Here is a 27,343-nt window from a genome sequence, read left to right as displayed (position 1 = left end):
TTGAAGTGTTTAATTTTATTATTTTAGGTATTTTATCAACAAACAAAAAAAACTTATCGACGTGAATGAAATATATTAATGAGTGTTTCCTCTTTCACTCCACAGACAGTTGCCTTCAAGTGTCAACAACAATATGTACACATCATTACACAAAATACCTCACAACATAGTCGTGGCCTGTGGAGGGCTGTTAGAAAACCTTTTACAAGTTCACTGACTTCCTGCTTTGACAGGTGGGGGGGGGGGGGGTGGGAGGGGGTGAGTCTTCTGCTTTTATCCTTCATTTCAGTTGCATTTTTAATAGGATATCTACACTTTTCCCTGCATAATATTTCATGAAATATTATGTGACAGCGATCTGCCTCACATCGCACAGTCAGCTGGTTTGGTCCATCACGAATGAATTGTCTGGCTTCAGACCAGATAAAAGTGAATTTCACTCCGTTCTGCTAAAGTGACACAGTCATGGATTTCAAGTCATCTAGGAAATCATGAGATAATTGTACGGATCCCAAACAGTCTTCACCTTCAGTTTTAATCCACTCTAGATGAAGAAGAGAAAATAAAAGAGTCGTCTTTTTTTCTGTTGCGGAACAGAACAGGAGTTTGACATTGAACCTGGAGACACACGACAAAGAAAAGTAGCATTTACTTGTCATCTTCTCACACACACACACACACACACACACACACACACACACACACACACACACAGAGAGAGTTTGGCTGTGAAACAGGACGCCCTGCATTCAGCACTTTATTCCCAGCTGGTGTCGGTGTGTTCCAGTGGTGAAGACACATCCTGGAATCTGCAGCAGTAGCCATCAGGACAAATCCCCCATCATGCACCTGTCCTGCTACCGTCCTTCCGTAGGAGGCTGCGAGCCGGTCTGAGCTTTGCATTGGACCCATCCATGTGAATTAAAGACACATATAAACACCAACCCGTCTGATGTGATGCCGACTGTCTGGTTTCTGTTTCTGTGGGTTAAAACTGAAACGCCACCAATTGTGTGTAAAACTTCTAATGTTGCTCTGGAGGAAGCAAAAAACTAAAAACTAAAAAAAATGATGTCACAGTGACGTCACCAGACATTACACATTGCGATCTTTACAAACCGGCGGTGTGCGGAGTTTGGAAGACATGAGCATGAACCAGAAGGAGGATGGAGTGAAAACCTTCATCAGGTTGCATCATGGGAAACGTAGGACTCACTGTTTTTAGAACATGGGAGTAATAGTCAGCACATCTCTGTGTCTGCTGCGAAAGCTGGAGATCTCCAGTAAAACAACATCAAAATCATCCGATTGTAAATATATTGAATGTTAGCGGGAGTCCAATTTATTAACACCTTTACAAAAACAAAAGAAAAATAATAAATAAAACATACACATGATTCCTTCAGCAGTCGACCGGAGTTTGTACATTTGTTCAGTCTTGATGTGTGTTTTCGAGGCCGACAGATTCTCAGCAGGACGACCAGGATGAAACGAGTGGACCAAATAAAAGACTGCCGAGAGGGGTTTCATAACGAATCACTCAAACTGCTAGACCACCTACATTTTATATATAGAAGTCTCTCAGAAATAGCACCACAAGCAGTTTGAAATGGGATTCCTGCGATGGCTACAGCTGAACTGTTTCCTTGTCCCTGTATGTACTTTTATAGCTCCTCCTGCCTGTGGACACTTAAAAACATCCGTCCTCACACACACATTTTCTCACAAGTGTAGAAATAGAAATGGCAAAATTCTTCTCGAACCCAGTTTAGCTCTCTTGAAAAGGTGTTTTTTTTGTTGTTGTTGTTTTTCTTTTTAAAGGTAGTTTGAAGTTAAGTGCAGTAAAGCGACAGCTACGGCTGGATTTGTGTTCAGATCACGACACGTGACGATCAGAGTTCTTTGTCATTTTCAGCGCTGAGCCGAGTCACAGACGAGATGGACGAGTGGAGAAAGACGGGGGAGAGAAATAATACGTCCGGTGGATACTCCATTCAAAGTGAACAAAAACAAACAAGAAACTGCAGGAACAAAACACACGTCTACGAGATCCACCGTGTTATCACACTATTATTACGTCGTTTCCATTTTCTTATTTAGCTCCATCGTTATTGACGAAGACACCTTGTTGAATGAGTTGCTTTGTTTTATGAGCCTCCTGCTGGAAGCTATAAAAACCTGCAGCCTCTGTTTCTTCTGTTTATCACTGCAGACATTAAACACATCACAGCTTTATATCTACTTTCAGAAACTACTGCTGCTTTCAATTGACTTATAAAGTTACTTCTTCCCTTTGTTTATCTTTCAGTTTCCCCAGCTGATACTTTTCTTCAGCCAAGCAGCTTTATTATTATTATTATTAATCTTTTTTTTTAATGAATGCCTTCTGATTAAGCTAATTTATCAGCTATTTAAAAAGGCACTTTGTCCATCTAAGAAGGAAGTGATTGGGCCTTGAACTGATTAGAATTCAAATGAAGGGAAACACATCAATCACTGATCTGAACAAAACGACCCGCTCAGCAGTAACGGCCGTCGAGCTCCGGGTCGACCGCGTTCACGTGTTTCCGGGCAACGAGCGGTTCCTCCGGGGGAGAAGCGTCAGAGTCCCGCTGAGCTCCTCCAACGTCTCCCCGTCGATCACCAACACCGCGGCTAAAGGTTCCAGCATGATTTCAGGTTTCGATTCAGTCGCTGCCGTTAAAGCTTTTAGGTTCAAAAGGCGTTCAGCTCAAACCTCATCCATCACCAGGGATGACGAGAACAACATCAGTCACTTCGTTTCCTTCCTTTGCACACAGATGGAGCTGCGTCCACGTCCGCGGCTCCACTGTTCAGCGTGTTTGCCGTGCTGACGTTAGCTAATTAGCACCAGCTAAGTAGCAGAGTACAGCTGAGAGTGATGGTTGAATGGTGTTATTAGTGTTATCTGGTCCAGAGATGTTAACCTGATGATGATGATGATGATGATGAAGATTCCAGAGGAAACTTGTATTCAGAAGACGTTGAACATATTTAACTTGGAGAATGTTTATGTTCCTTATGATCAATTTTAAAACTTTTTTTGTTTTTGCCACAGGTAAATGATAAGCGTATTAAAATGATCTCTCCCCAGACTTCACCAAAAACGATGGACCGAACCGAACACCGAAATGTGAACCGAACACCGAAATGTGAACCGAACCGTATATTTTAGAGAGGCGCATCAACCCAGCGCACTCAGAGCCAGCGATGCTAAAAGTGTGTGTAGAAGGCCAGCCGGTAATCAGGTGGTAAATACAGAACAAACAACGCTGAGCTTTCATCCATCAGCTCTTAACGAAGCAGCATTTTACCGAGAAGAACTCAGACCAGCAGCTTCTCTTCGGACATGAAAGAAAGAAGATCCACCTTCTTTTTAACACAACCAAGTCAAACCAAAACAAGACGCTCCTACGAACTAAAAGAAATCTTTTTTCTTTTTTTTTTTTTATACGATTTAAACACAATTTAAATCTAAGCGCTGCTGTCTGGAGAACACAGCAGACGAACAAAACACTGGAAATCATGCTGGGACTTTCCTTTAACTGTAACAGAGCGGGCGACTACCGGGGAGCTGTTCCTGTTCTCATCAATTATCCCGAGTGTGACGACAGTGTCTCCAGCTCGTCTTTATATCAGAAATCCAGTTTGCATCTGAAGCTACTTCAACCACCAGTGTAGAAACTATCGCTGTGAAGATGTCCAAGCAGTGATTTGTATTCAAGCCGCTTTTCCAGCCGTGCCCTTTAAAAAAAAAATTAAAATAAAATAAAATCATCTCCAGAAGCAAAACGCCGCTGAACATGCAGATATGCTGCTTTAGTGTCGTAGTTAGTGAGCTGGCCTGAGAGCTATGGCTAAAGACGGCAACGTGTATACAATATAAACAAACCGAGGTAATGCGGTAACGCTCCTTAATTTCCGAGCTCTTGCCGTTCTTGCGGCGGCCGAGCGGATCCTAAATAACTTGTGATGAGGGTTAAATTTAGACTGAGAGGCTGGCGGCGCAGCCTTCAGCACCAGCGGGGCTCCGCGGCCCGACCCTGTGTCCGTAAACGTCTGTGTGTGTGTCCCCGTGGCGACCTGTCAGGCCTTCCCTGCCTTCATGTATGTGGGGATGGTGCCTCGCTGAGTCAGGCCCTCGAAGCGTTTGTACGTGTAGTTGAGGAACACCCAGTCCTTCGATTTGAAGTCCGGCTCCGTCGCGTTGGCTGTTCACACACACACACACACACACACACACACACACACACACACACACACACACACACACACACACACAAACAAAAACACTTTATGACCACTTGGGGGCACCGCAGACCAAACACTGTAAATAACAGCAGCTAAACATATTGAAAATAATAATACTGAGAAAAATAATCAACAGAGGAGCTGCTGTTTCTTAGAACTTACAAATATAAAATTCAATGTGTCTTCAGCTCAATAACTTCCCTTTTGTTGAGTATCTTCCCGACTCATGCGCGGTCGGTCTCGTGACTCGGTGCTGCTTCGACTAATCAGGGGTTTTCCTGCAGTTAAACCAACAAAATATTTCATGACAAACCTGGCTGGAGGATGTCCGATTCAGGGAATTCGTCAAAGTTCGAGGTGTCGTCGATGCTCTTGATTTCAATAGAGATGGCGGCTGGCCGCTCCCTGCGGACGGATCGAGGGCAGAAAGAAGAGACGCTGCGTTTTGAGCCCGGCTGCCTTTCATTTAAGCACTAAAAGGTGTTTTCCTGAAAGCGCGTACCTGATGTGCTCCCAGTCCACCGACTCAAAGAACGCGTGACTCTTGATCTCCTCCACGCTCACGGCTCCGACCCGGTTCTCAGCATCTGTGCAATACCTGAAACGGACACGCAGCAGATCTGTCATGAAACGGTTTATTTTACATCGACACGCAGACAACAGGATCGGTTATTCGCTCGTATGTACAACAGGTTTGACGTGTGGTCGTCACGTGAGATTGGAAAAGAGTTCCTCTAAGAAAAGACAAGAGAAATACAACGCTAAATTTCAAGTCATTATTGTGATTTAGTGGGACGGTATTCATGTATTTAATGCATATTTGAGCTTCGAGTCAAACATATAGAGAGCACGAACACAAACAAAGAACAAATTAAATCATCCATTAACCGAAATGATTTCTGGATTAATCACTTATAAAATGACAGAAAACACTTAAAAGTCCATCGTGACTTCTTAAGTGTTTTAGAAAATCCACGGAGATTCAATTAACAGTAAAGCAGCTCACATTTGGGGTTTTGGCTTTAAGAGTGATTCATGTATCTTTAGTAAACGTGCAGGACACACTTTAATATCAAGTCTTTGGCCCTCTCTGAGATGGGAACTTCAGGTGGGAAGACCAGAGTTTCCTTCCAGTTCATCACCTTCCTGTACGTCTCCTGCGGCGTCTCTGAGCAGAACGGTGGATAACCTGAAGAGACACGAACATGTTGAGGTGAGTTGAAAGTCACCAAGTGTTTGAACAGGCGAAGCTGACCTGGCTGATGACAGATAACGGAGAGCCGGCTTGTTTCCTTTCATTTATTCATGCAGCCGTTTAGTCTCGCTACCGAGCTCTTCAAATATTTACCTACGCTTGGCAGCTGCTTGTTTGTTGGTCCCATCAGCCCGTTTCTAAATCAAATCAAAATATTCCGGATCTAATATTTGCCCGTTGGGTAGCGTCTCATCACGTCACGTATGACATCGCAGCGCTAACGTTGGATTGTCGCGGGCGGATTTTTCATTTCTTTTATTTTGAAACGGCAGCCTCCCTCGTGTTGCTGGTTTTCATCCTTTCTGAAGCTACTGCGTCATTAAATCAGTGGATTTTATTCTGGGAAATAAATTGTTGGTGAGTGAGAAATGAGATTTGGCTCTCTGTTTGGTCGGATGCTCACCGATGAGCATTTCATACATGATGACACCCAGAGACCACCAGTCACACAGCTTGTTGTAGCCCGTCTGCAGGAAAACCTCGGGAGCGATGTAGTCTGGTGTCCCCACGGTGGAGTAAGCCTGGAAGTCACACAGAAGGACGGGAGGTGAGCGCTCCAACACGCAAATACAAACATATTATCAATTCAACCGCCAAATCTGACAACGTTCATGTTGATGAATCAAATCAAACTCCTGAAAGTTTTACGAGGCTGCACGTCAGCTAGCACTTCAACCAGGAAGCTACTTCGTGGTGTTTTTATTTCCCCATTCAGCGTGTCGTGCCGTTTCCTTCTTATACACTGCTTTCATTCAGGAAAGTCGTACCAGCTGTCTCCGGTTCTTCTTCCAGGTCTCTGCTTTCCTCTTGGAGTTCATATTTTGAAAGGCTGAAAGATGCGGGAAAAGTAAAGGGAGGAGAAACGCAGGTGAAACGTCACAGTGTGTGTTTTTGTGTGTTGAAGCTGTTGATGATCATCTGAAAATGGATTTTGGTGGAAGTTCCTATAATTTCTGGTGGATGTGAGATTACTGACTCACAGAAATCACTGGGCGGGTTGTGCGTCAGGTTCCTGTAGAATTCGGTGCGATGAGCTTTCTTCAGTCCCGTACACAGACCGAAGTCGGACAGTTTCACGTGTCCCTGTCAGCAAAAACACATTCAATACACAATCTGCAGTTTTACACCTCAGTCAGGACATTTCTCTGCATTTCTGTTTTTGTCGTGTGTGTGTGTGTGTGTGTGTGTGTGTGTGTGTGTGTGTGTGTGTGTGTGTGTGTGTGTGTGCGCGCTCACTCTGGAGTCCAGCAGCAGGTTGTCGGGTTTGATGTCTCGGTGGATGAAGCCCAGCTGGTGGATGGAGTCGATGGCCAGAACCGTCTCTGCGATGTAGAACTGCGTGGCCTCTTCAGACAGAGTGTCCTTCTTCATCAGCAGCGTCATCATGTCGCCTGGCAACAAGGTCGGAGGTCAGAATTTTTAGAAACAGTCCAACATTTTCCCTGCGGACCAATGTCTCTCGCAGCACATCAAAGATTTGAGATTTCTCAGACTCGTGTTTCACCCTGTCGACTGTTTTCTGAACATTAACGTCAGTCTAAAAATGTAAAAGCAATCGATCGAGAACTTATTAACTTTGATCAATCTTAACGTATCAGCACAAACCTCCAGGCAGGAACTCCATGATGAGGTAGAGGTTCCTCTTGTCCTGGAAGCTGTAGAACATTTTCACCACCCAGGCGCCATCCGCCTCCACCAGAATATCCCTCTCTGCCCGGATGTGAGCGACCTGCAGGGAGAAGGTAAATAATTAACACCTAAAGCTGGGTATCGTTTAAAATGTGTAGTACTGGTACCAGTGCCAGTACCTGGACTTCAGTACCAGTTCTTGAACAATTCCTGAATGACTCTTTTCAATGTCCATTTTATAAAATCCAAGAAAAAGGAAATGACATGAGACATTATGCTACAAATGTTTAGTTTTCATGCTGTTTATCGGGCGAGAGAATAACCAAGGCTGTTTTCTGGAGCTACCGTTAACAGATGCCTCACATGCAAGTACAAACGCTCCAGCTTCCCGATGTCCCGATTTTTATACACCGTGTAGTTTCAGAGCAACTCGGTCGGTGCCATAGAAGTATCGCAGTTCGGTACCCAGCTCTGACAATACGAGGTCCTGAATGCAGCAGCAGCAGTTTGAACAGTCCACCTTCACATCCCTGACAGCCGTGCTGCCGATTGAATACTCGACCTGCTCTTTCTCCAGCATGTCGGCTTTCCTCAGAATCTTCATGGCGTAAATGTGGCCCGTGTCTTTCTTCTGCACCAAACGCACCTGAAGGAGACGACAACGGTCACAATTACTGCGTTAAGTGTTTTTTGTACCTGACCTGACTGTAATTTATTTGCTTGAACGCAGCACAACACTCTACAGAATCAAAGCTGTGATAGACAGGAAATGAAACTGATACTGTGGTGAAGAGATGCTGAACACCACGAACACCACACACTCTCCTGATGGCCGTCTCTGGACTTCTCACTTCCAGACACCACAGTTATGATGGAAATGCACAAATGCTTCTTTTGACGTACCTCTCCAAAAGCACCTCGTCCGATGACTTTCAGGGACTCGAAGTCGTCCAGGCCGAGTCGCGTCCTCTTCAGTCGCAAAAACTCGGTCTCCTTACGGGCGTGCTGAGAGCGCCGCATCACTTTCTGCAAAACACGGAGAGAGAGAGAGAGAGAGAGAGAGAGAGAGAGAGAGAGAGAGAGAGAGACTGAGTTCTCTGAGGAAGACGGGAAGAAAACAAGAACATCTGCCACATTTTGATACGAGAAGAGGAAGCAGACGGCACCTCCTCGTCTGGTAAACCCTCCTCATCCATGGCCTTCTCCAGCTTCTTCTGCCTGGGAATTAAAAACACAACACGTCCTTTAAAAAGGTCAAAAAATCCAAATAGTGCACAAAAAAAATCGGACTAAACATCTAATTTTTATTTTTTTTTACAAAATACAAGTGAGAAATGTTGGATTGTAAACAACCAGGAAGAGACTGTATGACCTAAAGGTGTTAAGATCTTGAGATGAATCCCCTCCCAGTTTATGCAGAGGTGTGAACGGGGACTCTGAAGCCTTTGTTGTGTTCACAGCCTGCATGAAAAGCTCTCTGCATCGTTTCCACACGACACTTTAAACAAGAGAGTAACTGAACCACTGGTGCTGCATGAGGTGACCATGAAAGAATAAATACTTTCTTTATGTTCAGAAAATGCCGCCCGGCCTGGAAGATCATTGATTAATCTCCAGATGCAGGTCTGGTGGTTTTATATTGGTTTTATATTTAGGTCGGAAGAAGGATCGGATCTCATCGTCGCTCGGGAAGCGTTACCTCATCTCGCGCTCCTCGTGCTGCGTGAGCAGAGTGCTGTAGAAGTTTTCCAGCGTCAGCTTGGCCACGGTCACCCTCTCCCGGGTGTGGTTGCTCATGGGAAGGGCAGCTGCAGTCCCCCCCGTCATGGCCACACTATCCTGGAGGTCGACGTAAGAACAACAAGGAGACATCAGGCTGTGTACGTCGGTCCTCTCACCTGCTGAACCACTGACTGTTGGATATGTGCTGCCTCCGTTTCACTAAATATTTCTGCCAGGAAGCAGTTTCACCTGAAGGATGTAGATGGAGGAAGTTTACTATGTCGTCAACAAATCAGATCGGTTTTTTTTTTTAAAGAGATGAAATAAATAGCATCCCACTAGCTTTTCTGTTCCCAAGTCGTTTTGTTTTCCACAAGAACGTGACGTGGTTTTGACCACAAACAAAAGAGAGTGAACTCATCTGTATTCACATCTAAGCTGTGTTGACACATCGGACATCATCTGATCTGACATGTGAAGGTGAGACGCCCAATTATACGATCACACAACACCAATGTGAATAGTGACTGTTGCATCAACAACACTGCGTACGCATACTGGAGAAAAATGTGTACACTCTTAAAATGCAGTTCTGTATTGATGGATGAATTCTAATGAGCAAACAAAAAGGCCTCATGGAAGAAGTAGTATGATTGTGGACTTTGGTGCCGGCGCCCCAACAGAGCAGCCGTGCAGAGATACATGTTGTGGCCTTGAAGTTCCTCCTGCAGCACCGGATTGTATTTCCTGAACAAAAATCTAAAAGTGAGTCGAAAAGCAGAAACAACAACAGTCGAACTGAATCTCAGGTTTAATTCATGTCCTCCGAAAGAAAACTAACAATCAGTGTTAGTGCTTTACAAAAAAAAATCTAGTGTCAAAGATATTTACGACAATAAACATCCACCCATCCATCATCCATTCATCCATCATCCACCCATCCACCCACATCCATCATCCACCCACCCATCCATCCACATCCATCCACCCATCAATCATCCATCCACCCACCCATCCATCCACCCATCAATCATCCATCCACCCACCCATCCATCCACCCATCAATCATCCATCCACCCACCCATCCATCCACCCATCATCCATCCACCCACCCACCCATCCATCCACCCATCATCCATCCACCCATCTAATCCCAGCTGACTGAGTTCAGGTCATCAGTACAGTAAACATTATCAGTCTAAAATATACTGTGGATGTAATTCAGCCATCAAATAAAGAAGTGTGACCAAGGTTTACAATTTCTAAATGATCTCAGATATTTCTGCCCAACAATTCTTCTTATTTGTCGGTTGCCATAAATATCAATACAGTATATTGGTAATCCACCAATATCGGAGCAGCGCAGCTTCCACAAGAATCAACACATCACACACACACTAATGTTGGACCGAGACATGTAACGAATTCCAGCAAAACACGGTTAAACACGTTATTTCAATGCACCAAGTTACCCAATTATGATGTGAAACTTCCCATTTAGTTTCTGACTACGAGGCCAATCAGGCTAAAAGTGAATGATCGGGACGTCTCCGAGTCAGTGAGCTCCGTTCTGGGACAGATCCCTCGACCGCGGACTAACGGGAGCTGCCCGGGTCACATCCTGATACAGAAATACTCCTGCGACTCCAGAACAGAGACGGGGAATCATGTGCTGAATGTCTCATGGTCTGCCAGGTTTTATTCCAGGAACTAATCGGAGAAATCTCCACAGACTTTTCTGAGCATTCATTCAGTCCTTCGCATATTTACAGTTTAGCGGATCAAGCTGCCGACTGTAAAACAAAAGCAAATGAAGAAGATCCTGGAAATGTACTTGTTAGCTGAGGAGACATTGGATGGTGACTGTGGTGAGAAGAAACGAGCCCATCATTCATTTGCAAACACAATGCGTCACATCAGAGCTGCACTTTGGTCTGTAGTTGATTTGAAAATGATCAGTGTTTCTATGAGAGCTCATCTGGGAGGTATTTTCTCAAAGAGGACTCATATTGACATCTTGAATTTGATGTGCAGCCATCGTGTGGGCGGAAAGAAAAACAACAAAGGGCAGAAGAAACATGCTCGTGATGTGGAGACAAGCTGGAGGAGGTTGTTAGAATAAAACAACCAAACAGAAATGATGTAAAAGAGCACTATTAGAGGAAGTTTAATTTGATTTTTCTTCAATGAATAGAATATGAACAGGATCAGATTGTGAGCATATTATGTAACGGCAGGAGGAAGACAGAGGGTGGATGTATATCATCAAAACATCTCAGCCATTCGCCATCAGAAAGGCCTGAATGGGCTTGATTAGCTGACAAAGAGATAAATGCGCCCTGCAGCCCAGAGATAGGACCCATGTTTCGTCTAGTCACCGGTTCTTTTCCCGTTTTGGCCTCAACAATACGACAACAACAGGACGCTTCCTGACTTCTGACAGAAATCAGAGTCGCTGCTGCAAACTAGCTGCAGTCGGAGGGAAACAGGAGCGCTGGTAAACCGCGGCTACCGAGCCACTGAGGTCTGTGTCTGCAGTATTTACATGGACGCGACACGTCCAGGAAACGCAGACCACCAATAAAAATAACCGTCTTGACCAAACACAAAGCAGCACGAGCAGACTGTCCAGTTCTCGTGAACTCACACGGGTCATATGAGATGAGCTGTGGTGAACACTGGAGAAGGTACCAGACCACGAGGACACGAACAGCTCGTCCAGGGGCTGCTGTAGTTTCTGGTTAGAAACGGCTCATTGAGGTCATCTCATACGGAGACACTCAGGCTTCATGTGTGAGGATGCTGAGCAGTGCAGCACTGAGATGATGCAGCTGAAGGACGTTCTCTCACTGCAGCTTCCTCTTCGGCCCCGGACTATTATTCTGTTATTTTGATTGGCTGTTGTTGACCGGCCTGTGATTGGGCATCACATAGTTTGGGCAACCATTAGTTTGTGTTTTGGGTGAGAAGGAAAAAGTAAGTGTGTGTGTGTGTGTGTGTGTGTGTGTGTGTGTGTGTGTGTGTGTGTGTGTGTGTGTGTGTGTGTGTGTGTGTGTGTGTGTTTAGCCTAAAAAGCCTGGATTACAGTAACTCTAAAATTATATTTGAATCATATCTCACCAGAGATATTATTGCATTGGATAATATGGGAGTTTAAGGAGAGAGTGTAATTTATTGGTTTGAAGTGGGAAAAGTGTTTCGTAAGACAATTTTACCAAATATGAAGGTCCTGTTATTATTAGGCTGATTGAAGAGGACTTCTTGCAGCAGACATTTGTATTTGTCATAGAAGAAAAGAGCAGCAGTGTTACTCAGCCAACGTACCCAATAACAGAGCCACGTTCCTCGAGTGCAGCTGAACTCATCTCAGTCCAACATGTTGTTATCAGGCTCAAATATTCCTGTTAATTCTCCTCCAGACCACTCGGTTCTTCCAACACCGTTTGAGGACTGAGATGTTATTCCTGCATCATGTTAAATGAGTTCCAGATTTATTTAGCCCATCTGCAAGAACTTTTAAAATACAGACTCGTGTCTAATCTCTAACAATCTAATCTGGATAACCTTCGTGTACAAAGAAGCAGCGACATGGAATCCAGCTCCTCCTGTTGTGAAATGAGAGAGTATCTCCTGCCAAAGAGGCCTCATAATGAGCTGTATAGCCATGCGTCACGGTCTTAATGAGTTTGGTGCCTGTATTCAAGGTGGAAAATTAAGCATCATTTAAACAGTTGCATCACAGCTGAGCCAGTCAGGCCTTCAGCTCTGCCCGAAGGGACTCGGATTCACGCCGTGAAACAAACGTGGCCGACCGGCTCTTATAAGGACGGCATCATAACCGCAGGTTTGCCATTTAGAAACATGAGCATGCAGCCTAAAACAGGCCATCAACACTACCGTCTACAAATGGGGCCAGTACAGATGGTGTCTTATGAAACAGCTAAACAGAGGTGGAACGTAACTACGTGCATTTACTCAAGTACTAAACCCGGTGTTCAGTTTTGAGGTACTTAAACTGAAGTATTTCCTTGTTATGCCATTTCCTACTTCTATTCCACTATATCATGGAAGTAAACATTGTGCTCCACTACATTTATTTCAAAAATCAAGTTAGTAGTTATTTTGCATATTTTGATTATTATGAAATACAAATTAACTAATAAATGAGGCTGAATTATTATAAATAAAGCTAGCCAGCAGTGTACAAAGTAATTCAAATATCCTCCAGCTGCAACATTAAAGTGAAGTGCACATTAAGAAATCAATAATTCAAATTCAATTATATTATGTGATTCTGAAATGGGCCACTCTGCATATTGAATACTTTTACTTTAGGTACTTTCAGTACATTTTGATGATGCAGACACTTTTGTACTTTTACTTGTAATAGAGTATTTTAAGACAGTAGTATTGGTACTTTTACAAAAGTAAAGGATGTAAATACTTCTTTAACCATTGCTATTAAAAGGAACAGTCCATCTAAACTACACAATATATACGATATATAAAGTGATAATGGTACCTGGCCATACTAGGTGTTTCAATCTTTCCTATAATAACATAAACCCCTAAAAATGGAGATGAAAAACACGTTTTTATAAATGTTCAAAGTATTGGAAGATTATATTTCAACAACACCACAGAAATACATCCTTCAAAAAAACCAATGTCCCCAATCTCTCTGCATCATAAACAATCCTCAAAGATTTCTTTAAATCACAAATAAGGATATATTTCCTCATGAAAAAGTTGAGATCTGTGAAATATTCTGAGTTTATCTGGACGAGTATTCAAGTAGTCAACAACCAACAAAATGAAAGAACAATGATCACGTTGGCACACTGATGTTTACCATCCGACCTGTCGGATGAAGAGCCGAGACTCTCAACGCTACAAGTCTGGAAAGAAAACTGTGATTAGGTTTTTACTTTGAAATAAAGAAAATCCAAAGTGTCACTTTTTCCACCTTAAAATGTTGGTTTCTCATTTTGGTGTGAAATTCTTCAGTTAGTGAGTTTCAGACAGACGCAGACACACTCCACCCTTTAAGTACTGTAAGTGACTGGACAGGAAACCCTTTCCTTCCTGAATGAAAGGACTCAGTCATGAAGCCAAGGAGAGGAACACACACACACACACACACACACACACACACACACACACACACACACACACACACACACAAGGGAATTTAGCAAAAGCCAAAAGCTGGGAAAATATGATTTGAGATTTCAGACACATTAATTTACTCTTGACTGGCTGAAGTTGAAGCTTATCTGTAAGTGGCTTGAAGATGTTCACATTTTAGAAAAGTTGATGTCCCACACACACACACACACACACACACACACACACACAGCTTAAACACCAGAATAACGTAGTCTGGGCCTGAGCTTTATGTTTAATTTACATTTAATTTACATTGAAAAGTCACAAGAACCTTTATTTTATGGTAAAATAATAGTGTGTATGAATTATTAAACCACATCCCTAACATCGGGTTCTTAAATTAGACAGACATGACCAAATAGGGCATTCATTTCACATATATTCTGTCCAAATGAATGCCACAGGAAGTCAAATTAAAAGTGAACAAAATAAAAGGTCAAATGTGAATCTCTCTTTTTTTTTAGTTTGTTTTCGTGAATAACAACGTTTTAGTGTTTAGCTTAGCCGGTGTTTCCCCAACTGGAGCCAGACTGACGCCACCCACCCCCACCCTCACCCCACCCCACCCCCGTCAAGCCTCCATCCGCCACCCCGGCTCACAACAACACGATGTTCACGGTGGAGATCCGGACAACTTTAAACAATAACGCGGGTTTATTTTTTATTTCAGTTTACGGCGGTGTCGCGTGAGCTAGCTCCGCGCTATACTCCCTTTACGTCTCTGTGTGTCAGTTCGTATCACAGCGATGAATAATATCATCATAATAATAATAATCATAATAATAATATTAAAAAAAAGAGAGAGAGAGAAATAGCTTTTAGTGAGAAGTGTTTTTTCGCCTACCTCCGTGTCCTGCTCCAGAGTCAAAGATTGGCTGCCGCCAGCCCACCACCAGGTACCGGGGATGAATACGTGGTTTTCTGCCCGATATTTCGGCTCCGTTGTCGGCTCAGAGGAACCCGTCCGGCTGCACGGTAAACATCGCCGATATCAACGTCAAATCACAACGCAAGTCCTCTGACGTTGACAAACACCTAACCTGAAATCATTTACACATATTTGTCCTTCTTCGTTTGTGCCCGTGACCCCAAATCTCACCGCTTGCCCTCTTTCTTTCTAAGCTGTACAATGTGAGATACCCGGCGCTGCTTCCTGACACCGTCGGACCCATCCGACGCTCTGGCAACGCAACGGCGTATCACCCCGAGTGACGTTAGCGCCAACCAATCAGCAATGACGAACGGGACCTGTTCTTTCCTACGTCCAATCATATGTGGGATATGTATAAGAGTGACAGGTAGAACAGCCAATGAGAAGATCTGAATCGCCCCGCAATCGTTGTGGTCCAGGACGCAGGTTCAGTTGGCTAGCAAGCGTTTGCAGCTATAAAGAATACATTATATAGTAGTTGTAAGCGTTGTTACATCATTTTAGTGGTTGCGCTTCATGCACACACTTAATAAGATAACAAATATTATTGTGATGCTTTTTGAGAATAAAATTACAAACATATTACTGTTAAAACTTAGTTTCTTCACAAGTAAGCAATACCATATTGACTAAGGTCAATAAAAGGTCATATTGAGATCAAAATACAAATTGCCGGTTTTTAATTAATACTGTTGACTAAGAGACCAAATTATATGAATTGCCTACAATAAAATGTCACTACTGTACAATTAATGAAGCATAACTCTATTTAATAGCCCTTTGGATATTTTATAAACTACACAAGTCTACAACAATAAAACACCATAACATGTGATAAGAGCCCCACAGACAGACCGCACTTATATCCTAAGAGGTTTTTCTATTAAGGCAAGATAACTGCTTTTGTGGCCATAAATACATACAACGTGTTCATTGTTCAAACTAGACTGAACATTATGTTTTCACATTCCAACATTGTTACAATGCAAAAAAAAAAAAAATCAAAAGGAAATTGAAGTGTTTCCTCCAATAATCCCACCACGTGGTGCTTAGAAATGCAATCGCCCATCTGGAATCTGTCATTTCCTGGTAGAGCCAAAGGTCTCTAGGACAAAGAACAGGTGGACGCAGCGAAGAATTACCCAGGAAAAGTGCAGATGACAAAACTGTCACAGACAACATTGTGTTGTTGACAAAAACACAGCAAAGAATAGTTCAGACCGGAAGGTCAAGTTTCTCAGTCATAAATCTCCTTATTTGGACAGGTTGAGTGCTTTTACTGTTCTGGCCATGATGTCAACACAGGCGGGTGTACCCTGCTCACACGTCTGGGTGTGGTGTTGAGCAGACAAGACTGTTTTTATATTTCTCACATCAATGGGGCCCACTGAGCTGTGACACAGCACCTATATTTAGATTTGGGCTATAAAGTCTCTGGCCGGCAGCGCAGAGTTCAGTCTTAAATGGATTCAGAGCGCTGAGACACATTTTTTTTACAAAATCAAGACAACTGGGGAGGCGTGCAAATGATTTCCAAATGTTAACAGTTAAACAAAAGAATACTTCTTCCTCCTCAGATGGTTTATTATGATGTCAGAGACACACTGGGAGTTTGTTTTTGTTTTTTCTACCAGACTGGGAAAAAAAAACTAACAAAAAATGAACAATTATTGTGTTTTACTTGGGTCTAGTCAGGCTGCATACGCTTTAAAACAGGGGTGTCAAACATACGGCCCGCGGGCCGGATCCGGCCCGCCAGGGGGTCCAGCTCGGCCCGCCGGATGACTTTGCTAAGTGTGAAAATTACAGAAAGACATAAATTGCATTTCTATGAGAATATGGAGGTTTATGAGTACAAACGTTTTGTAATTTTTTTTTTAATCGATCCAGTAATTGCTTCAAAAACAGCGTAAATGCGACGTCTGCTCCGGAGGAAGAAGTGCTCGCTGCTCGCTTTGTGACGCGTTTGACGTCAAACGCGTCACAAAGCGAGGGAATCTGCAGAGGAGAGCCGGGGCAGATAAACAGTGGGCTGATGTCTGAGTTTTTGTTCTTTATGTTTCTAGTTTATTGTAGAAAGACCTTTAAAATAGGGTTTATCATCCAGAAACCTTCACCAATGATTTAAACAAAGATAAATATTGTCATTATGTCTGTGTTATTATGCTATGATTTTACTGGTCTGGCCCACTTGAGATCAAAGTGGGCAGTATGTGGCCCCTTAACTAAAATGAGTTTGACACCCCTGCTTTAGAATATGTAGGATGATGTCATTAACTTGTATTAACTTCAGCATCTTATGCAATTCAAGTGCTACTGTCTAAACCAAAAAAAAAAAAATACATACTTCCCCCCAACTGCAATTTTCTGTTAAGCTCCTTATTTCAAGGTTAAGAAAATTTTGAGGTCATCATCTGCTCACTTCTCTATTTCACCCCTCGGCAGTTTTTTTTTTTTTTTTTTTTTCCCACGCGCTATTTTTGTCATCCGGAAAACATTCTGAAATATACTAAAGGCAGAGCTTACTTCCTCAAAACAGACAAAAGACATTTTGTATACAAAGTTGTTCAGCAGTATCTTGAAATTTTCCTTTGAAGGTCACACGAACTGACCTGTAACTTAGAGCATTTCAGTAAAAACAGTGTCATTCATGATGTCATGTTTTCTAACAAGTCATAATTCATCATTAGTCGTGATTTTTTATTTTTTTTATCACATCAAGTGGGGGCTCATGTAGCACAGTGAACAAACTCAATATCTGAATTCACGAATACAAACTTCTAACGATAAACATCGTCCACATAAGATAAATAAGGGCCGTTGTTCCGCAAACCAATCGAATTAAACAATTCTGTCAATTTAATAAATATGTGATGTCAAGGTAAATATCAGACTGATGTATGAGGACGAACAAATGTAATTCCCAAAGTGTTTGTTCAAAGTTTATTAAAAAAAAGAAACGCCTCATCAGCCACATGGAGTTACAACGAGCTGAGCGATGGAACTTTTTAAAGCTGAGTGAACATCAAAATGATCATTTCATTCATACACGCATCAACACAAACACCATCAATATACAACATGTACTGTACAGAAAACATACACGACCTGGCAGACCAGACTCTTCAGGACCGTGCGGAAGAATATTTAGAAACTTTGTCTATCAGGAAAAACGTCCACAAACAGAACCAGTGTGCATGCGAAGACGTCGTCCTTCGGTCGGAGTCTCGGCCAACACGTGTGTGTATTTGTAACTCTTTCAAGGACAAAATATTTAAAGGGCACGTGTATCTTCACAGAACACCTCAACTTCTTATATATGAATCCATTCCTGTCTCACGCACACCATTCTGCTCTTGTGTTTTTCACTCGGAAACATGTGACCGGCGGACGCACTGTGTGTTTGAGAGTTTGGAGACCTGCTGTTAACGTCTGAGGGGGAAAATGCGACTGAAAAATTGTCCAACATTGCATCACGTGCGCTGGGGGTCAGGATTCGGCTGGAGACGCCTGGCTCGGTGCCCCGTTGCGGGTGCGGAGCTGAGATTGGGCGATGTCGGCCAGCGCGCTCTGGATCTTCTCCAGCAGCATATCGCCGCGGTAAACCACCTCCTCCAGACGAGCTGAAGCGTCGTGGTTCTCCTCCTCCAGCTGCCGCAGACTGGCCGCCTGATGAGAGGTCACAGCTGGTCACATTCGAGTAAAATTCATTTTTTTTCTCCCCTTTTGGAGAGCGACAAATAACCGACGAGGAAACATATTTCTCCTGAAATGTTGTAGAAATGTATACGGACCATGTTGCAGTGCTATTTACACGAAACTGTGCTGCAGCCTGTGAGCTTCAGACCTCACGGTGCACTTGTGACTATAACAGGTTCCCTACAAATCAACAGACATCATGAACAGCCTACTTCTATGTCATCTTGAAGCCACACAATAACTGATTTAAAAAGCGATTCACCGAAGTAGATAACAACCAAAAAATTATGAATCAAATGGCACATGAAACTGCAGCCACACATTTATTTACAGTAAAACCTCTGATGTTGTAATGTAACCTTTTCAGTCACTGAATACTGGATTTAAGGCTGATTTAATAAGAGTGTGAAGCTGTTTGTGAACTTCTGTTTCACGGCTCAGAAGCCACAAATCAGACCGTGAACAGATTCAGTGTGTGATTCCCCTGCAGCTCATATTTTCACCATTTCTTATCACATGCTACACACATCCAAAACCAGTTTTTTTAACGTGACAGCAAAGAGCCGAAGTGCAATAAGAACTGGTGGGCTCTATAACCCGCCCTCTTAAAGTCCAGTTCAGACCAAAGCCAGGCGAACCTGGTTTTGGACATTGCAGCAGAAACAATAACATTAGCGTGACCCTCCCCCTATTTTTTATGTTTTTGCTGTTTGACCACCACTTCAAAAAACTGCAAAGAACTCACTGGCGATCCTCATTCATGTTTTAGGAGACTAAACATTATATCCAGCTACGAGCCTGAAAAGCTGGCAGTTCAAATGGAAGTATGGAGAGTTGTTGCTATGGAGATGTTACACCATCTAGCTGCTTTGGTGAAAACTGACAGCTTTCAAAATGTTGCAAACTGGAGTAATGTGAGAAGTTGTAAGTCGTAAATGTTTGGTCTGAAATGGCCTTTACGACGCTGATATCTAAAAATCAAACCATGCAGTCTGCTTCATATGTCGAGATAAGGAAGGCAGTCTTCTTGAAAAATGATCTCTCTCATGGATTTCTGTTCTTAGCAGACTTTCAGGAACACCATTTCCCATAATCCCCCAGAGGTTGGTTGGCTAAATGTCACAGCTGAACAAAAGATGCAAGGCTGTGAGGGAGCTGACACTGGGCTGAGCTCAAAAACAGCAATCCTCATAAATACATGGGACATGATACTCCCTTGATTTTTTTTTTTAGCTGGACTAACATCGCCCACACACTCATATGACTTCATTATTTTTTACCCTCAGGGGGTCGTTTGCATTTGACCTCATGTGGCCTTTTATTTCTGGAAAAGGAGTCAACACAGAGATATCTGAGCACCACTCACTCCCAACATGGACAAAAGAAGAAGTTCACTTAAAAAGCAGCTTCCATGAACACACTGACTCAGACAAAATGAGAATATGAAATATCTGTCTGAAAAATGTTGTGTTGGAGTATCAGAGCTGTTGCACTCAAAAGTGCATAACTCCATATCGTGTAACTTTTAGAAGTAGAAGAATTAAAATCAAGTTTATTGGCCTGATATTATTAGACTAAATGAATTTAATTTGGTATGCAGTAATATTTTAATCAAAACATGATCAGAGTCTCTCTTCTGCTGTTCAACAACTAGTTTTAAACCAATGAGCTGACTTCAATTTCCTTTCAAGAGTGTGAAGTTGAGTGTTCAGTTGGCTCCCTCTGCTGACCGAAAGATAGAAATGCTAACAGGGCTTCTGTGTGAGTTCGGCCTGAGATCAGTGACTGAAACGCTGAACTTGTGAGTGGTGCTTTGTGAACGTGCTGACCTGCAGAGCTGCTGTGGACTCCTCGCTGGGCAGAGAGTCGATCAGTACGTCCACGTCTTTGGCTGTTCTGGCTATGAGGGCCGCAAACAGCTGGGCGTATTCTAGACAGGGACGAAGGAAAAGAGTTCAAGTTAGAGAAATCATGTGTCTCTATCCTGCAGGTCATTAGTTGCAGAGTGAAATGTAAACAAAGGTAGTTTGGTCCGACGGCAGCTCGGTTGTTCAACACCAGCATGACATCATGTCGAACCGTTGTGTGTTGGTCACCAGTTTCAAAATCGCAGCTGCTTCGCTCTACTTTTCTGTCATTGTTATACATATTATATGTTAAATCATATTCAATATCATCTTTGTTACTTAAACATGTAGACTTGATGCATACTAAATATAAAATATTACATATATACGTATATATTCATACAGCAAATCCTCCATATCACTAACGGGCAAACTACGTTGTATCACCTATGTGCAATAATATCAGTTTCTGTTGTTTCATAATGTAAAAGACATCCCATGTATATTTGTATAAGTAAAAGATGTATTTCATGGATATAGCTTGTGTGTCAGTACATGTATACAGGTCTTTGTTTGTGAAAAATGTTCTACCTGTCTTCCCCTTAAACTGCTGTGACGACTGAATTTACCCACAGTGGGATTCATCAAATCTTATCTAATGTTATGAAGTAAGGTTTTTTTCGACACCGAGTGATTTCAGTACCTGGAGTTGGGTTGTCGTACCCAGAAAAAAAAAAAAAAAAAGGCAGGATTGCCATTTTATTATATATTGTGTCTGAATTACTGAAAATAAATCGTAGCTGTTTGCAGGCAATTCAGCTGTATGGAGCCACGGTGAGAGTACAAACAAACACCAGGTACTAAAACCAACCGGGATCATCCTTTCTGCAAATTGGTGACCACGAAAGTGTAATAAAAGAAATAGTCCATCAACTATGTAAACCAAAGGTGAGAGAGACTAAAATAAGAAGGAAGAAGGGTTAAACAGCAAGAAAACCATACAAAGGTGAATCTTTATAATCCAAACCAACCCACCTTCGGTTGGGTTTGCCGGCTGATCCTTGTTGATGGCCGTCTGGATGTTACTGAAGGATGCAGGAGGCGCACATTGCTGCAGGACGCCGATGGCATTACAAAACTGATCGGCCAGCTGCACACATGAAGCAACACCATTCATGGATTACACTTGTATTCAAGCAGGACAGTCGCCTACAACTTTCTACCACTTTTTGTTTGTTTTGTTTTGTTTTTTGGGGGGGCTGCGCTGTTTTAACACTCTGAAAGTTGTAGTAAATGTTTGTGTGCGCAAAGCAACTTAAAGCTGAGCTCGTTTGGTGGTTTCGCGTTAACAGGCCCGTCGTTAGCTCCCACAGCTACACACTGACGGAGAGGGCAAGTTACGGGCCGTAGTTACCACCTTTAAATTACACAGCGCGTTAAATCTCGTGTATTTACGTGTCTTTTCTGTTAAAAGTATCTGTACGAGCTTCGACATTCACCTTACCGAATTGACGGCGTCTTGAAGTTGTGTTAGCCGGTCCGCCATGTTTTCTGTAATATGACGTAGAGCCCGCCGCAACTGTCGCGAGAGTATCGGCGTAAAGTCTCGCGGTATGGGGCGATATCTTGAAAGCTCACCGTGACTCGCTGTCGTTCAGGTTGAGCTGCAGCCACTTCCCTCACCTGTCGACAGACTTCACAGCGAAGGACGGACGTGTTATAAATCGATGCTGACATTCGTCTGCGCTTTAAGAAGAGAGCGGAGCCTCCACGTGTTGCTCCTTGATGGGGCTCGATGCTAACCGGTAGCTAACGTGAGCTACTGAACATCAACAGGAAGTAACGGGGCTAGCTACATGCTAATGTCTTGCACTTTGAGTTCTCCAGGTAAGAAGCTTCAGTCTTTAATTCACGACCTCACCTTGAATGGGACGAACTGCTCTTGGATTCTCTGCTCGAGGCCAGAAAGTCTTGAATAGGAAGAAATAACGTGCCACTTGTAGCCCCATTTATTCCCAACCAAGATCCAAAGTACAGATTTAATTGCAGGAGTGAAGGCTGGGTTAGATTGATAATACTAGTCAATATCACAGCTATTTCATCATCATATTTACACAGCTGATTCCATCTTGTAACACGTTTACATGCACGGATTTTGAACCAGTCCTTCGGGCAGAGAAGGAGAGAGAAGCCATGACCTCATCCTTAATACCATCAATATGTTTATTGATCTTATGCAACATAAGGAGCTGAGTGGATTTGTCTGCAGGCTTGACTGGTATTTATCAAACTGAATTATTAAGCTCTGAAGTGAGAAATGAATGTGTCTCTATTCAGAGTAGGTCTCTGTCATCATGACACTTTCATGATCGTGACATTTTTGTTGACAATTATCATACAAATAATTGTAAATAACAATTCAGTTGTTCTGTTTATTAAATGCCACTATTGTAGCATACCTGTTGACCTCACCATAGTTTGATAATACACCTGCGCCTTACGAAGAAGAGGAGCCAGTTGATCAGCTGGTGATTTGCTTTACAACTAGATTCACAATGTTTATGTCAACAGGTTCTCATCAAAATGCAGTCGGTTGAACATTAAAAGTGCCTCGTGATAAACGGCAAAAGAAAAGGGCACAATGAGAAGCATTATTAAAAGAGCAGCCGTCAAACCTCAAACAGTGAAAAATGACAGTTTTTTTGTACAGATGAATGAAAACTATTCTAACAATGATGCCAAATGATTGTGGTCAGCTTATACATTTTTTATTAGGCAATTATATAATCATTTCACACTTACTCATAGTTCCTCCTAATGATGACTTGTACTTCCTCAGTTATGAACTGTACCTTAGAGAAGGTCCTGGCAGATGCCAAATCGTTAGTGGAAAGGCTTCGTAACCATGACAACGCTGCTGAGATGTTAATTGAACAGACGACATCTCTCAACAAGCGAGTGGAGTCCATGAAACAGGTACGGTGGCTCTTGAACTTGGTGCTGAAAAAATATGAGTGTTCTGTTTGGAGATAAAAAAAAATAAAAGCTAACAATGAAGAGTGACACCTAAAACCTTAAATACAAGACAGAGATGGAGGGGAGTTTTGAGAAGATGTTTTGAAACAATAACTATTAAAAAGAAGTCTGATTCAGCACTGTTTTTCATTCATGACCAGACATTTCTGCCTGAAGCTTTCCACTTGCTCACTGGGACGTTGGTGTGTTTCTTTCTTGTTGGCAGTACCAGGAGGAGATTGACGGACTGAACCAAGTTGCGCGGCATCGGCCTCGTTCAAGTCTGGTCCTGGGAATCCAACAGGAGAACCGTCAGATCAGAGAGCTGCAGCAGGAAAACAAAGGTAGGCAGTTCATGGGCAGCTGCGTTTTATTGGTTATTTCATCTGTTATGACCTCAATTCAGTGTCAAGGGGAACACAAGTTGGCCCAAAAACTTTTCAACAAAAGGAACCTAAATTGCCAAGAAAAGGCTTCTGTAACAGAATGTGCTTAACAACTCGAACTAAAATGCAGACATGAAAACAAATATGTGAGGATCTCCAAGGCCAAAGATGATACTCAGCTCAGTAACTGGCCAAGAAACAGGGGGGAAAAAGAGGGAGCAAAATAAATGGTAGAGAACCACTACAAAGCTTCTTTGAAGTTTCCAAAATTTAACAAAACACTTCTTGCAAATAGTCAGCCCAGACAGTTCAAAAACAGAATCTTAAAAATGGCATGAAGCTAAGAAATAGCAGCAGCAGCCCCACACCCGGAGCTCAGTGGCCAAATAGTAAGGACTGCTTTCATGATTGGATGCATTCTTAAACCAGTTTTGTTTTCTTTGTCATGTTTTTTTCAAACACGAAAAAGAAAACAGATTTGGTTAAAAAAGAAACGGCTGTATTTTAACATGAAACTGAAACATCATCCTCCCCCGTGTTGTCAGCAAATAAACCAAACCTGCGTTCATTCTTCCTGCAGAGCTCCGAACGTCGTTGGAGGAACACCAGTCTGCGTTAGAGCTCATCATGACCAAATACAGGGAGCAGGTGTTCAGGCTGCTTATGGCCAGCAAGAGGGACGACCCGACCATCGTCACCCAGCTGAAGGAGCAGCACACCACGGTCAGTGAGGCCCACCTGTTGCTTTAAGTACCTGGTACATGTGGGAACATCAGGCTTTACAACTTCTTCTTTTCAAAGGAAAATGAAAAAAAGTCATCAGCTGCTTTACTAAAGAACAACTTAAATGCACAAAACATAGAATATATTGTTTTTATTGAGTATGTTTAACATTTCTTCCTTTCCAAACTGCTTATATATATACATATATATTTGTATTTCATCTTTGTAGGAAATGCAAGCGCACATAGACAAGATCAACGAGATGGCGTCCGTCATGAGGAAGGCGATCGAGGTGGACGAGGGGCGGATATGTGAAGATGAGGAGAGGATTAAACAGTTGGAGGTAAAACCTGTTGCACAATCAGTCCAAAGGTTTGAGATTAACTTTATATGCTGCAGATGAGACACAGAGGGAAGAAACTAAATAAAAACTACTGCCTTCCTCCTAAAATATTTGTAGGCTTTGATCGTTCTTGAATCGTTTTAATAAATTGTTCAAATTAAAAAGAGATTTATGAAAACAATATAAAGCAATAAATACATAATATAAAAATACATACAGAATTTCAACATCTGTCTGAAACTTTAATTTTCAGCCTCTCTTTGGGTACTTTAAGCCTCAAACTAGTAAAACGAGGTAAAACAATGCAAATCAGCCACAGGATGTAACAAGCAACAATTATCTAACTTTGAAGCACTAAAAAACAAAATAGCGTTAAACTATAAATGGAATAACACGATAAATGAAATCATTTCTTTGCCCGACTATTTTGACGTACAACAAGAAGCCTTTTGTTTTTAGCTCAATAAGTGATTTGAGGAAAAAGAAAAAAATGCAGACTTTTAGTCTCCGACTCAAATTCTAAATAATTTGTGTGAATCATATATTATCATGTTTATGCAGTCAAAAGAAATTGAGCGTTTGACAGGTCAATCATTTTCTTGCAGCCATATTTTTGCTTCCTGTTATTTGAAATACTGCAGTTGTGAAATAGGAACAGAAAGTGATGGACAATATGTTGTGTGTTTGCTGATGCACTTTTATACGTAGATACCAGCAATGCAAAAATCCCTCAAACAAACAGGCAGGTATTAATCTGCAGCTTTAGCAGCTGTGGTACGTTTCATCTGACTGTGTGTTGGTGTCTTCCAGCTGGAGAACAGTGGACTCCGAGAGCTGCTGGGAATCAGCCGGGAAGCTTTCCTGGTTCTGAACAGAGACGACCCGTCAGAGAGCACGTCGCTGTCGCCGCTGCTGACCAGCGCTGACATCAGCCTACGAAAGAGTTAGAGCCCCGGGGTGACTACCCCTCGTCCCCCTCCCCCATCCTCCCCCGTCCCCGCCCCGCCCCTAGTGCTGCCTCTACAGTGTACAGTCTGCTGCCACATACCACTTCACCTTTCACCCTCCAGACTCTTCAGGTTGAAGAGTCTCCTGCTGGTGCGTTTTACAGCTTGATGCTTGATGCATCCCTGTCTGGTGACCCCCCCCTCTCCTCCTCCTCCTTCCTCCTCCTCCCACATCTTTCAAATTTGTTTTTCTTTTGTTGGTATTTCTGTAATGTTTGCTATTTTTGCCAGCATGTGGTGTCTGCAAGGTTTTGAAGTGTGAATGAGTAAAAGAAGGGCTTGAGTTCAAATAAATCTGTAAACAGGAAATTGTCTCTGCTGCGTTCATATGAATTCAATTTACTTTCAAACGTCAGACACGCTGCAGATCACCGTGTTTCTGATTGTGTGTCTGTGCGGATACACAACTTCTCACTTTCACTTTTCATGTTATTGTCGCTTACTGTCATGAGAAGCTTAGAAGCAGGTATAGAAACAGTTTACAAGACTTAGTCTCCCCTAACAGCCGACCAGTGGCAGAAGAACAAATCAGACCTTCTATTTAATGGAAGTAATTAAAACCAACGTGAAACGAAAGTCCACTCTGACGATTGAAATGTTACTGAGATAAAAGTGTGTAAATATACAGAGGAAAATATATCTAAAGTATAAATGGATGAAGTACTCTGCAGAAGGATGCAGACGATAAATATATCATTAGATTTATTTCTCATGCATCAATGTGAGAGTTCATTTTTACAGGACTGTGATTCATGATTACTTCATTGAAATAAAATAGTGACAAATTCACATTGCAATTACACAGATTGGCATCTCCCTGATACTTTATTTGTTCAATTGTTCAAACTTCAAGATAATTAGAATTAGATTAAGAGAAAAGCAGAGAAGCCTTGAGAAGATGGAAGAATAAATAAATTGGCATTTATGCATGAAAAATGGCCTTAATGATTATAATAGCTACTAGTTAACTGGCTGCCAATTGACTAAATCAACTTAGAGTTTCACCTCAACTTGTAGAGTATATACTGTTGTTTTGCAAAGTTTAATTCTTCATGAAGTCATCCTGTGCTTTGTAAAGCTGCCAAGGAAATGTAGGTGAGTAAAAAAATACAAGTAAAAGTACAAATACCTCAAGTTTATGCTCAAGTATTGTTCTTATGTAAAGCTATTTGCTGTGTTTCCTCACACAACAAAGAGAAATGTTTCAATGCATTCTTTCTAGCTTATAAACTATTTTTTTTCTGCTTTGTGTACGCATACAATAGTGTTTGTTAGTTTACATTTTGATATTGTGATTTGTTATGGCCCCAGAGTCCAAATCAGCAAAAGAGCTCCCACTCTACCA

The 27,343-nt window shown here is 42.3% G+C and overlaps 3 protein-coding genes across 3 annotated transcripts; 1 reads left to right on the top strand and 2 right to left on the bottom strand.

The window, feature by feature from the left end:
* Positions 1-15,233, bottom strand: LOC138202502 (serine/threonine-protein kinase 38-like). Its single transcript, XM_069156537.1, has 14 exons — positions 14,892-15,233; positions 8,856-8,995; positions 8,323-8,374; positions 8,060-8,182; positions 7,719-7,802; positions 7,133-7,256; positions 6,764-6,918; positions 6,508-6,610; positions 6,295-6,356; positions 5,931-6,048; positions 5,338-5,461; positions 4,775-4,870; positions 4,586-4,677; positions 1-4,232 (listed from the first exon to the last, which is right to left on the bottom strand). The coding sequence occupies exons 2-14, from the start codon at positions 8,981-8,983 to the stop codon at positions 4,108-4,110; spliced, it is 1,386 nt and encodes a 461-aa protein (XP_069012638.1). The 5' UTR covers positions 8,984-8,995; positions 14,892-15,233; the 3' UTR covers positions 1-4,107.
* A 2,581-nt stretch (positions 15,234-17,814) lies between these two features.
* med21 (mediator complex subunit 21) lies at positions 17,815-22,118 on the bottom strand. Its single transcript, XM_069156536.1, has 4 exons — positions 22,029-22,118; positions 21,560-21,674; positions 20,507-20,607; positions 17,815-18,647 (listed from the first exon to the last, which is right to left on the bottom strand). Exons 1-4 carry the CDS (start codon positions 22,068-22,070, stop codon positions 18,468-18,470), a joined length of 438 nt encoding a protein of 145 aa, XP_069012637.1. The 5' UTR covers positions 22,071-22,118; the 3' UTR covers positions 17,815-18,467.
* Positions 21,986-26,315, top strand: fgfr1op2 (FGFR1 oncogene partner 2). The gene is made up of 6 exons (XM_069156535.1): positions 21,986-22,411; positions 23,364-23,500; positions 23,766-23,883; positions 24,506-24,648; positions 24,878-24,991; positions 25,802-26,315. The coding sequence occupies exons 1-6, from the start codon at positions 22,381-22,383 to the stop codon at positions 25,937-25,939; spliced, it is 681 nt and encodes a 226-aa protein (XP_069012636.1). The 5' UTR covers positions 21,986-22,380; the 3' UTR covers positions 25,940-26,315.
* Positions 26,316-27,343: the final 1,028 nt, after the last annotated feature.

This window comes from Embiotoca jacksoni, unplaced genomic scaffold (assembly GCF_022577435.1).
Source record: "Embiotoca jacksoni isolate LCO1_2020_lvr unplaced genomic scaffold, fEmbJac1.0.p SCAF_21, whole genome shotgun sequence".
In the NCBI taxonomy this organism is placed as follows: Eukaryota; Metazoa; Chordata; class Actinopteri; family Embiotocidae; genus Embiotoca; species Embiotoca jacksoni.
This window is presented reverse-complemented; position numbering and strand designations above follow the sequence as displayed.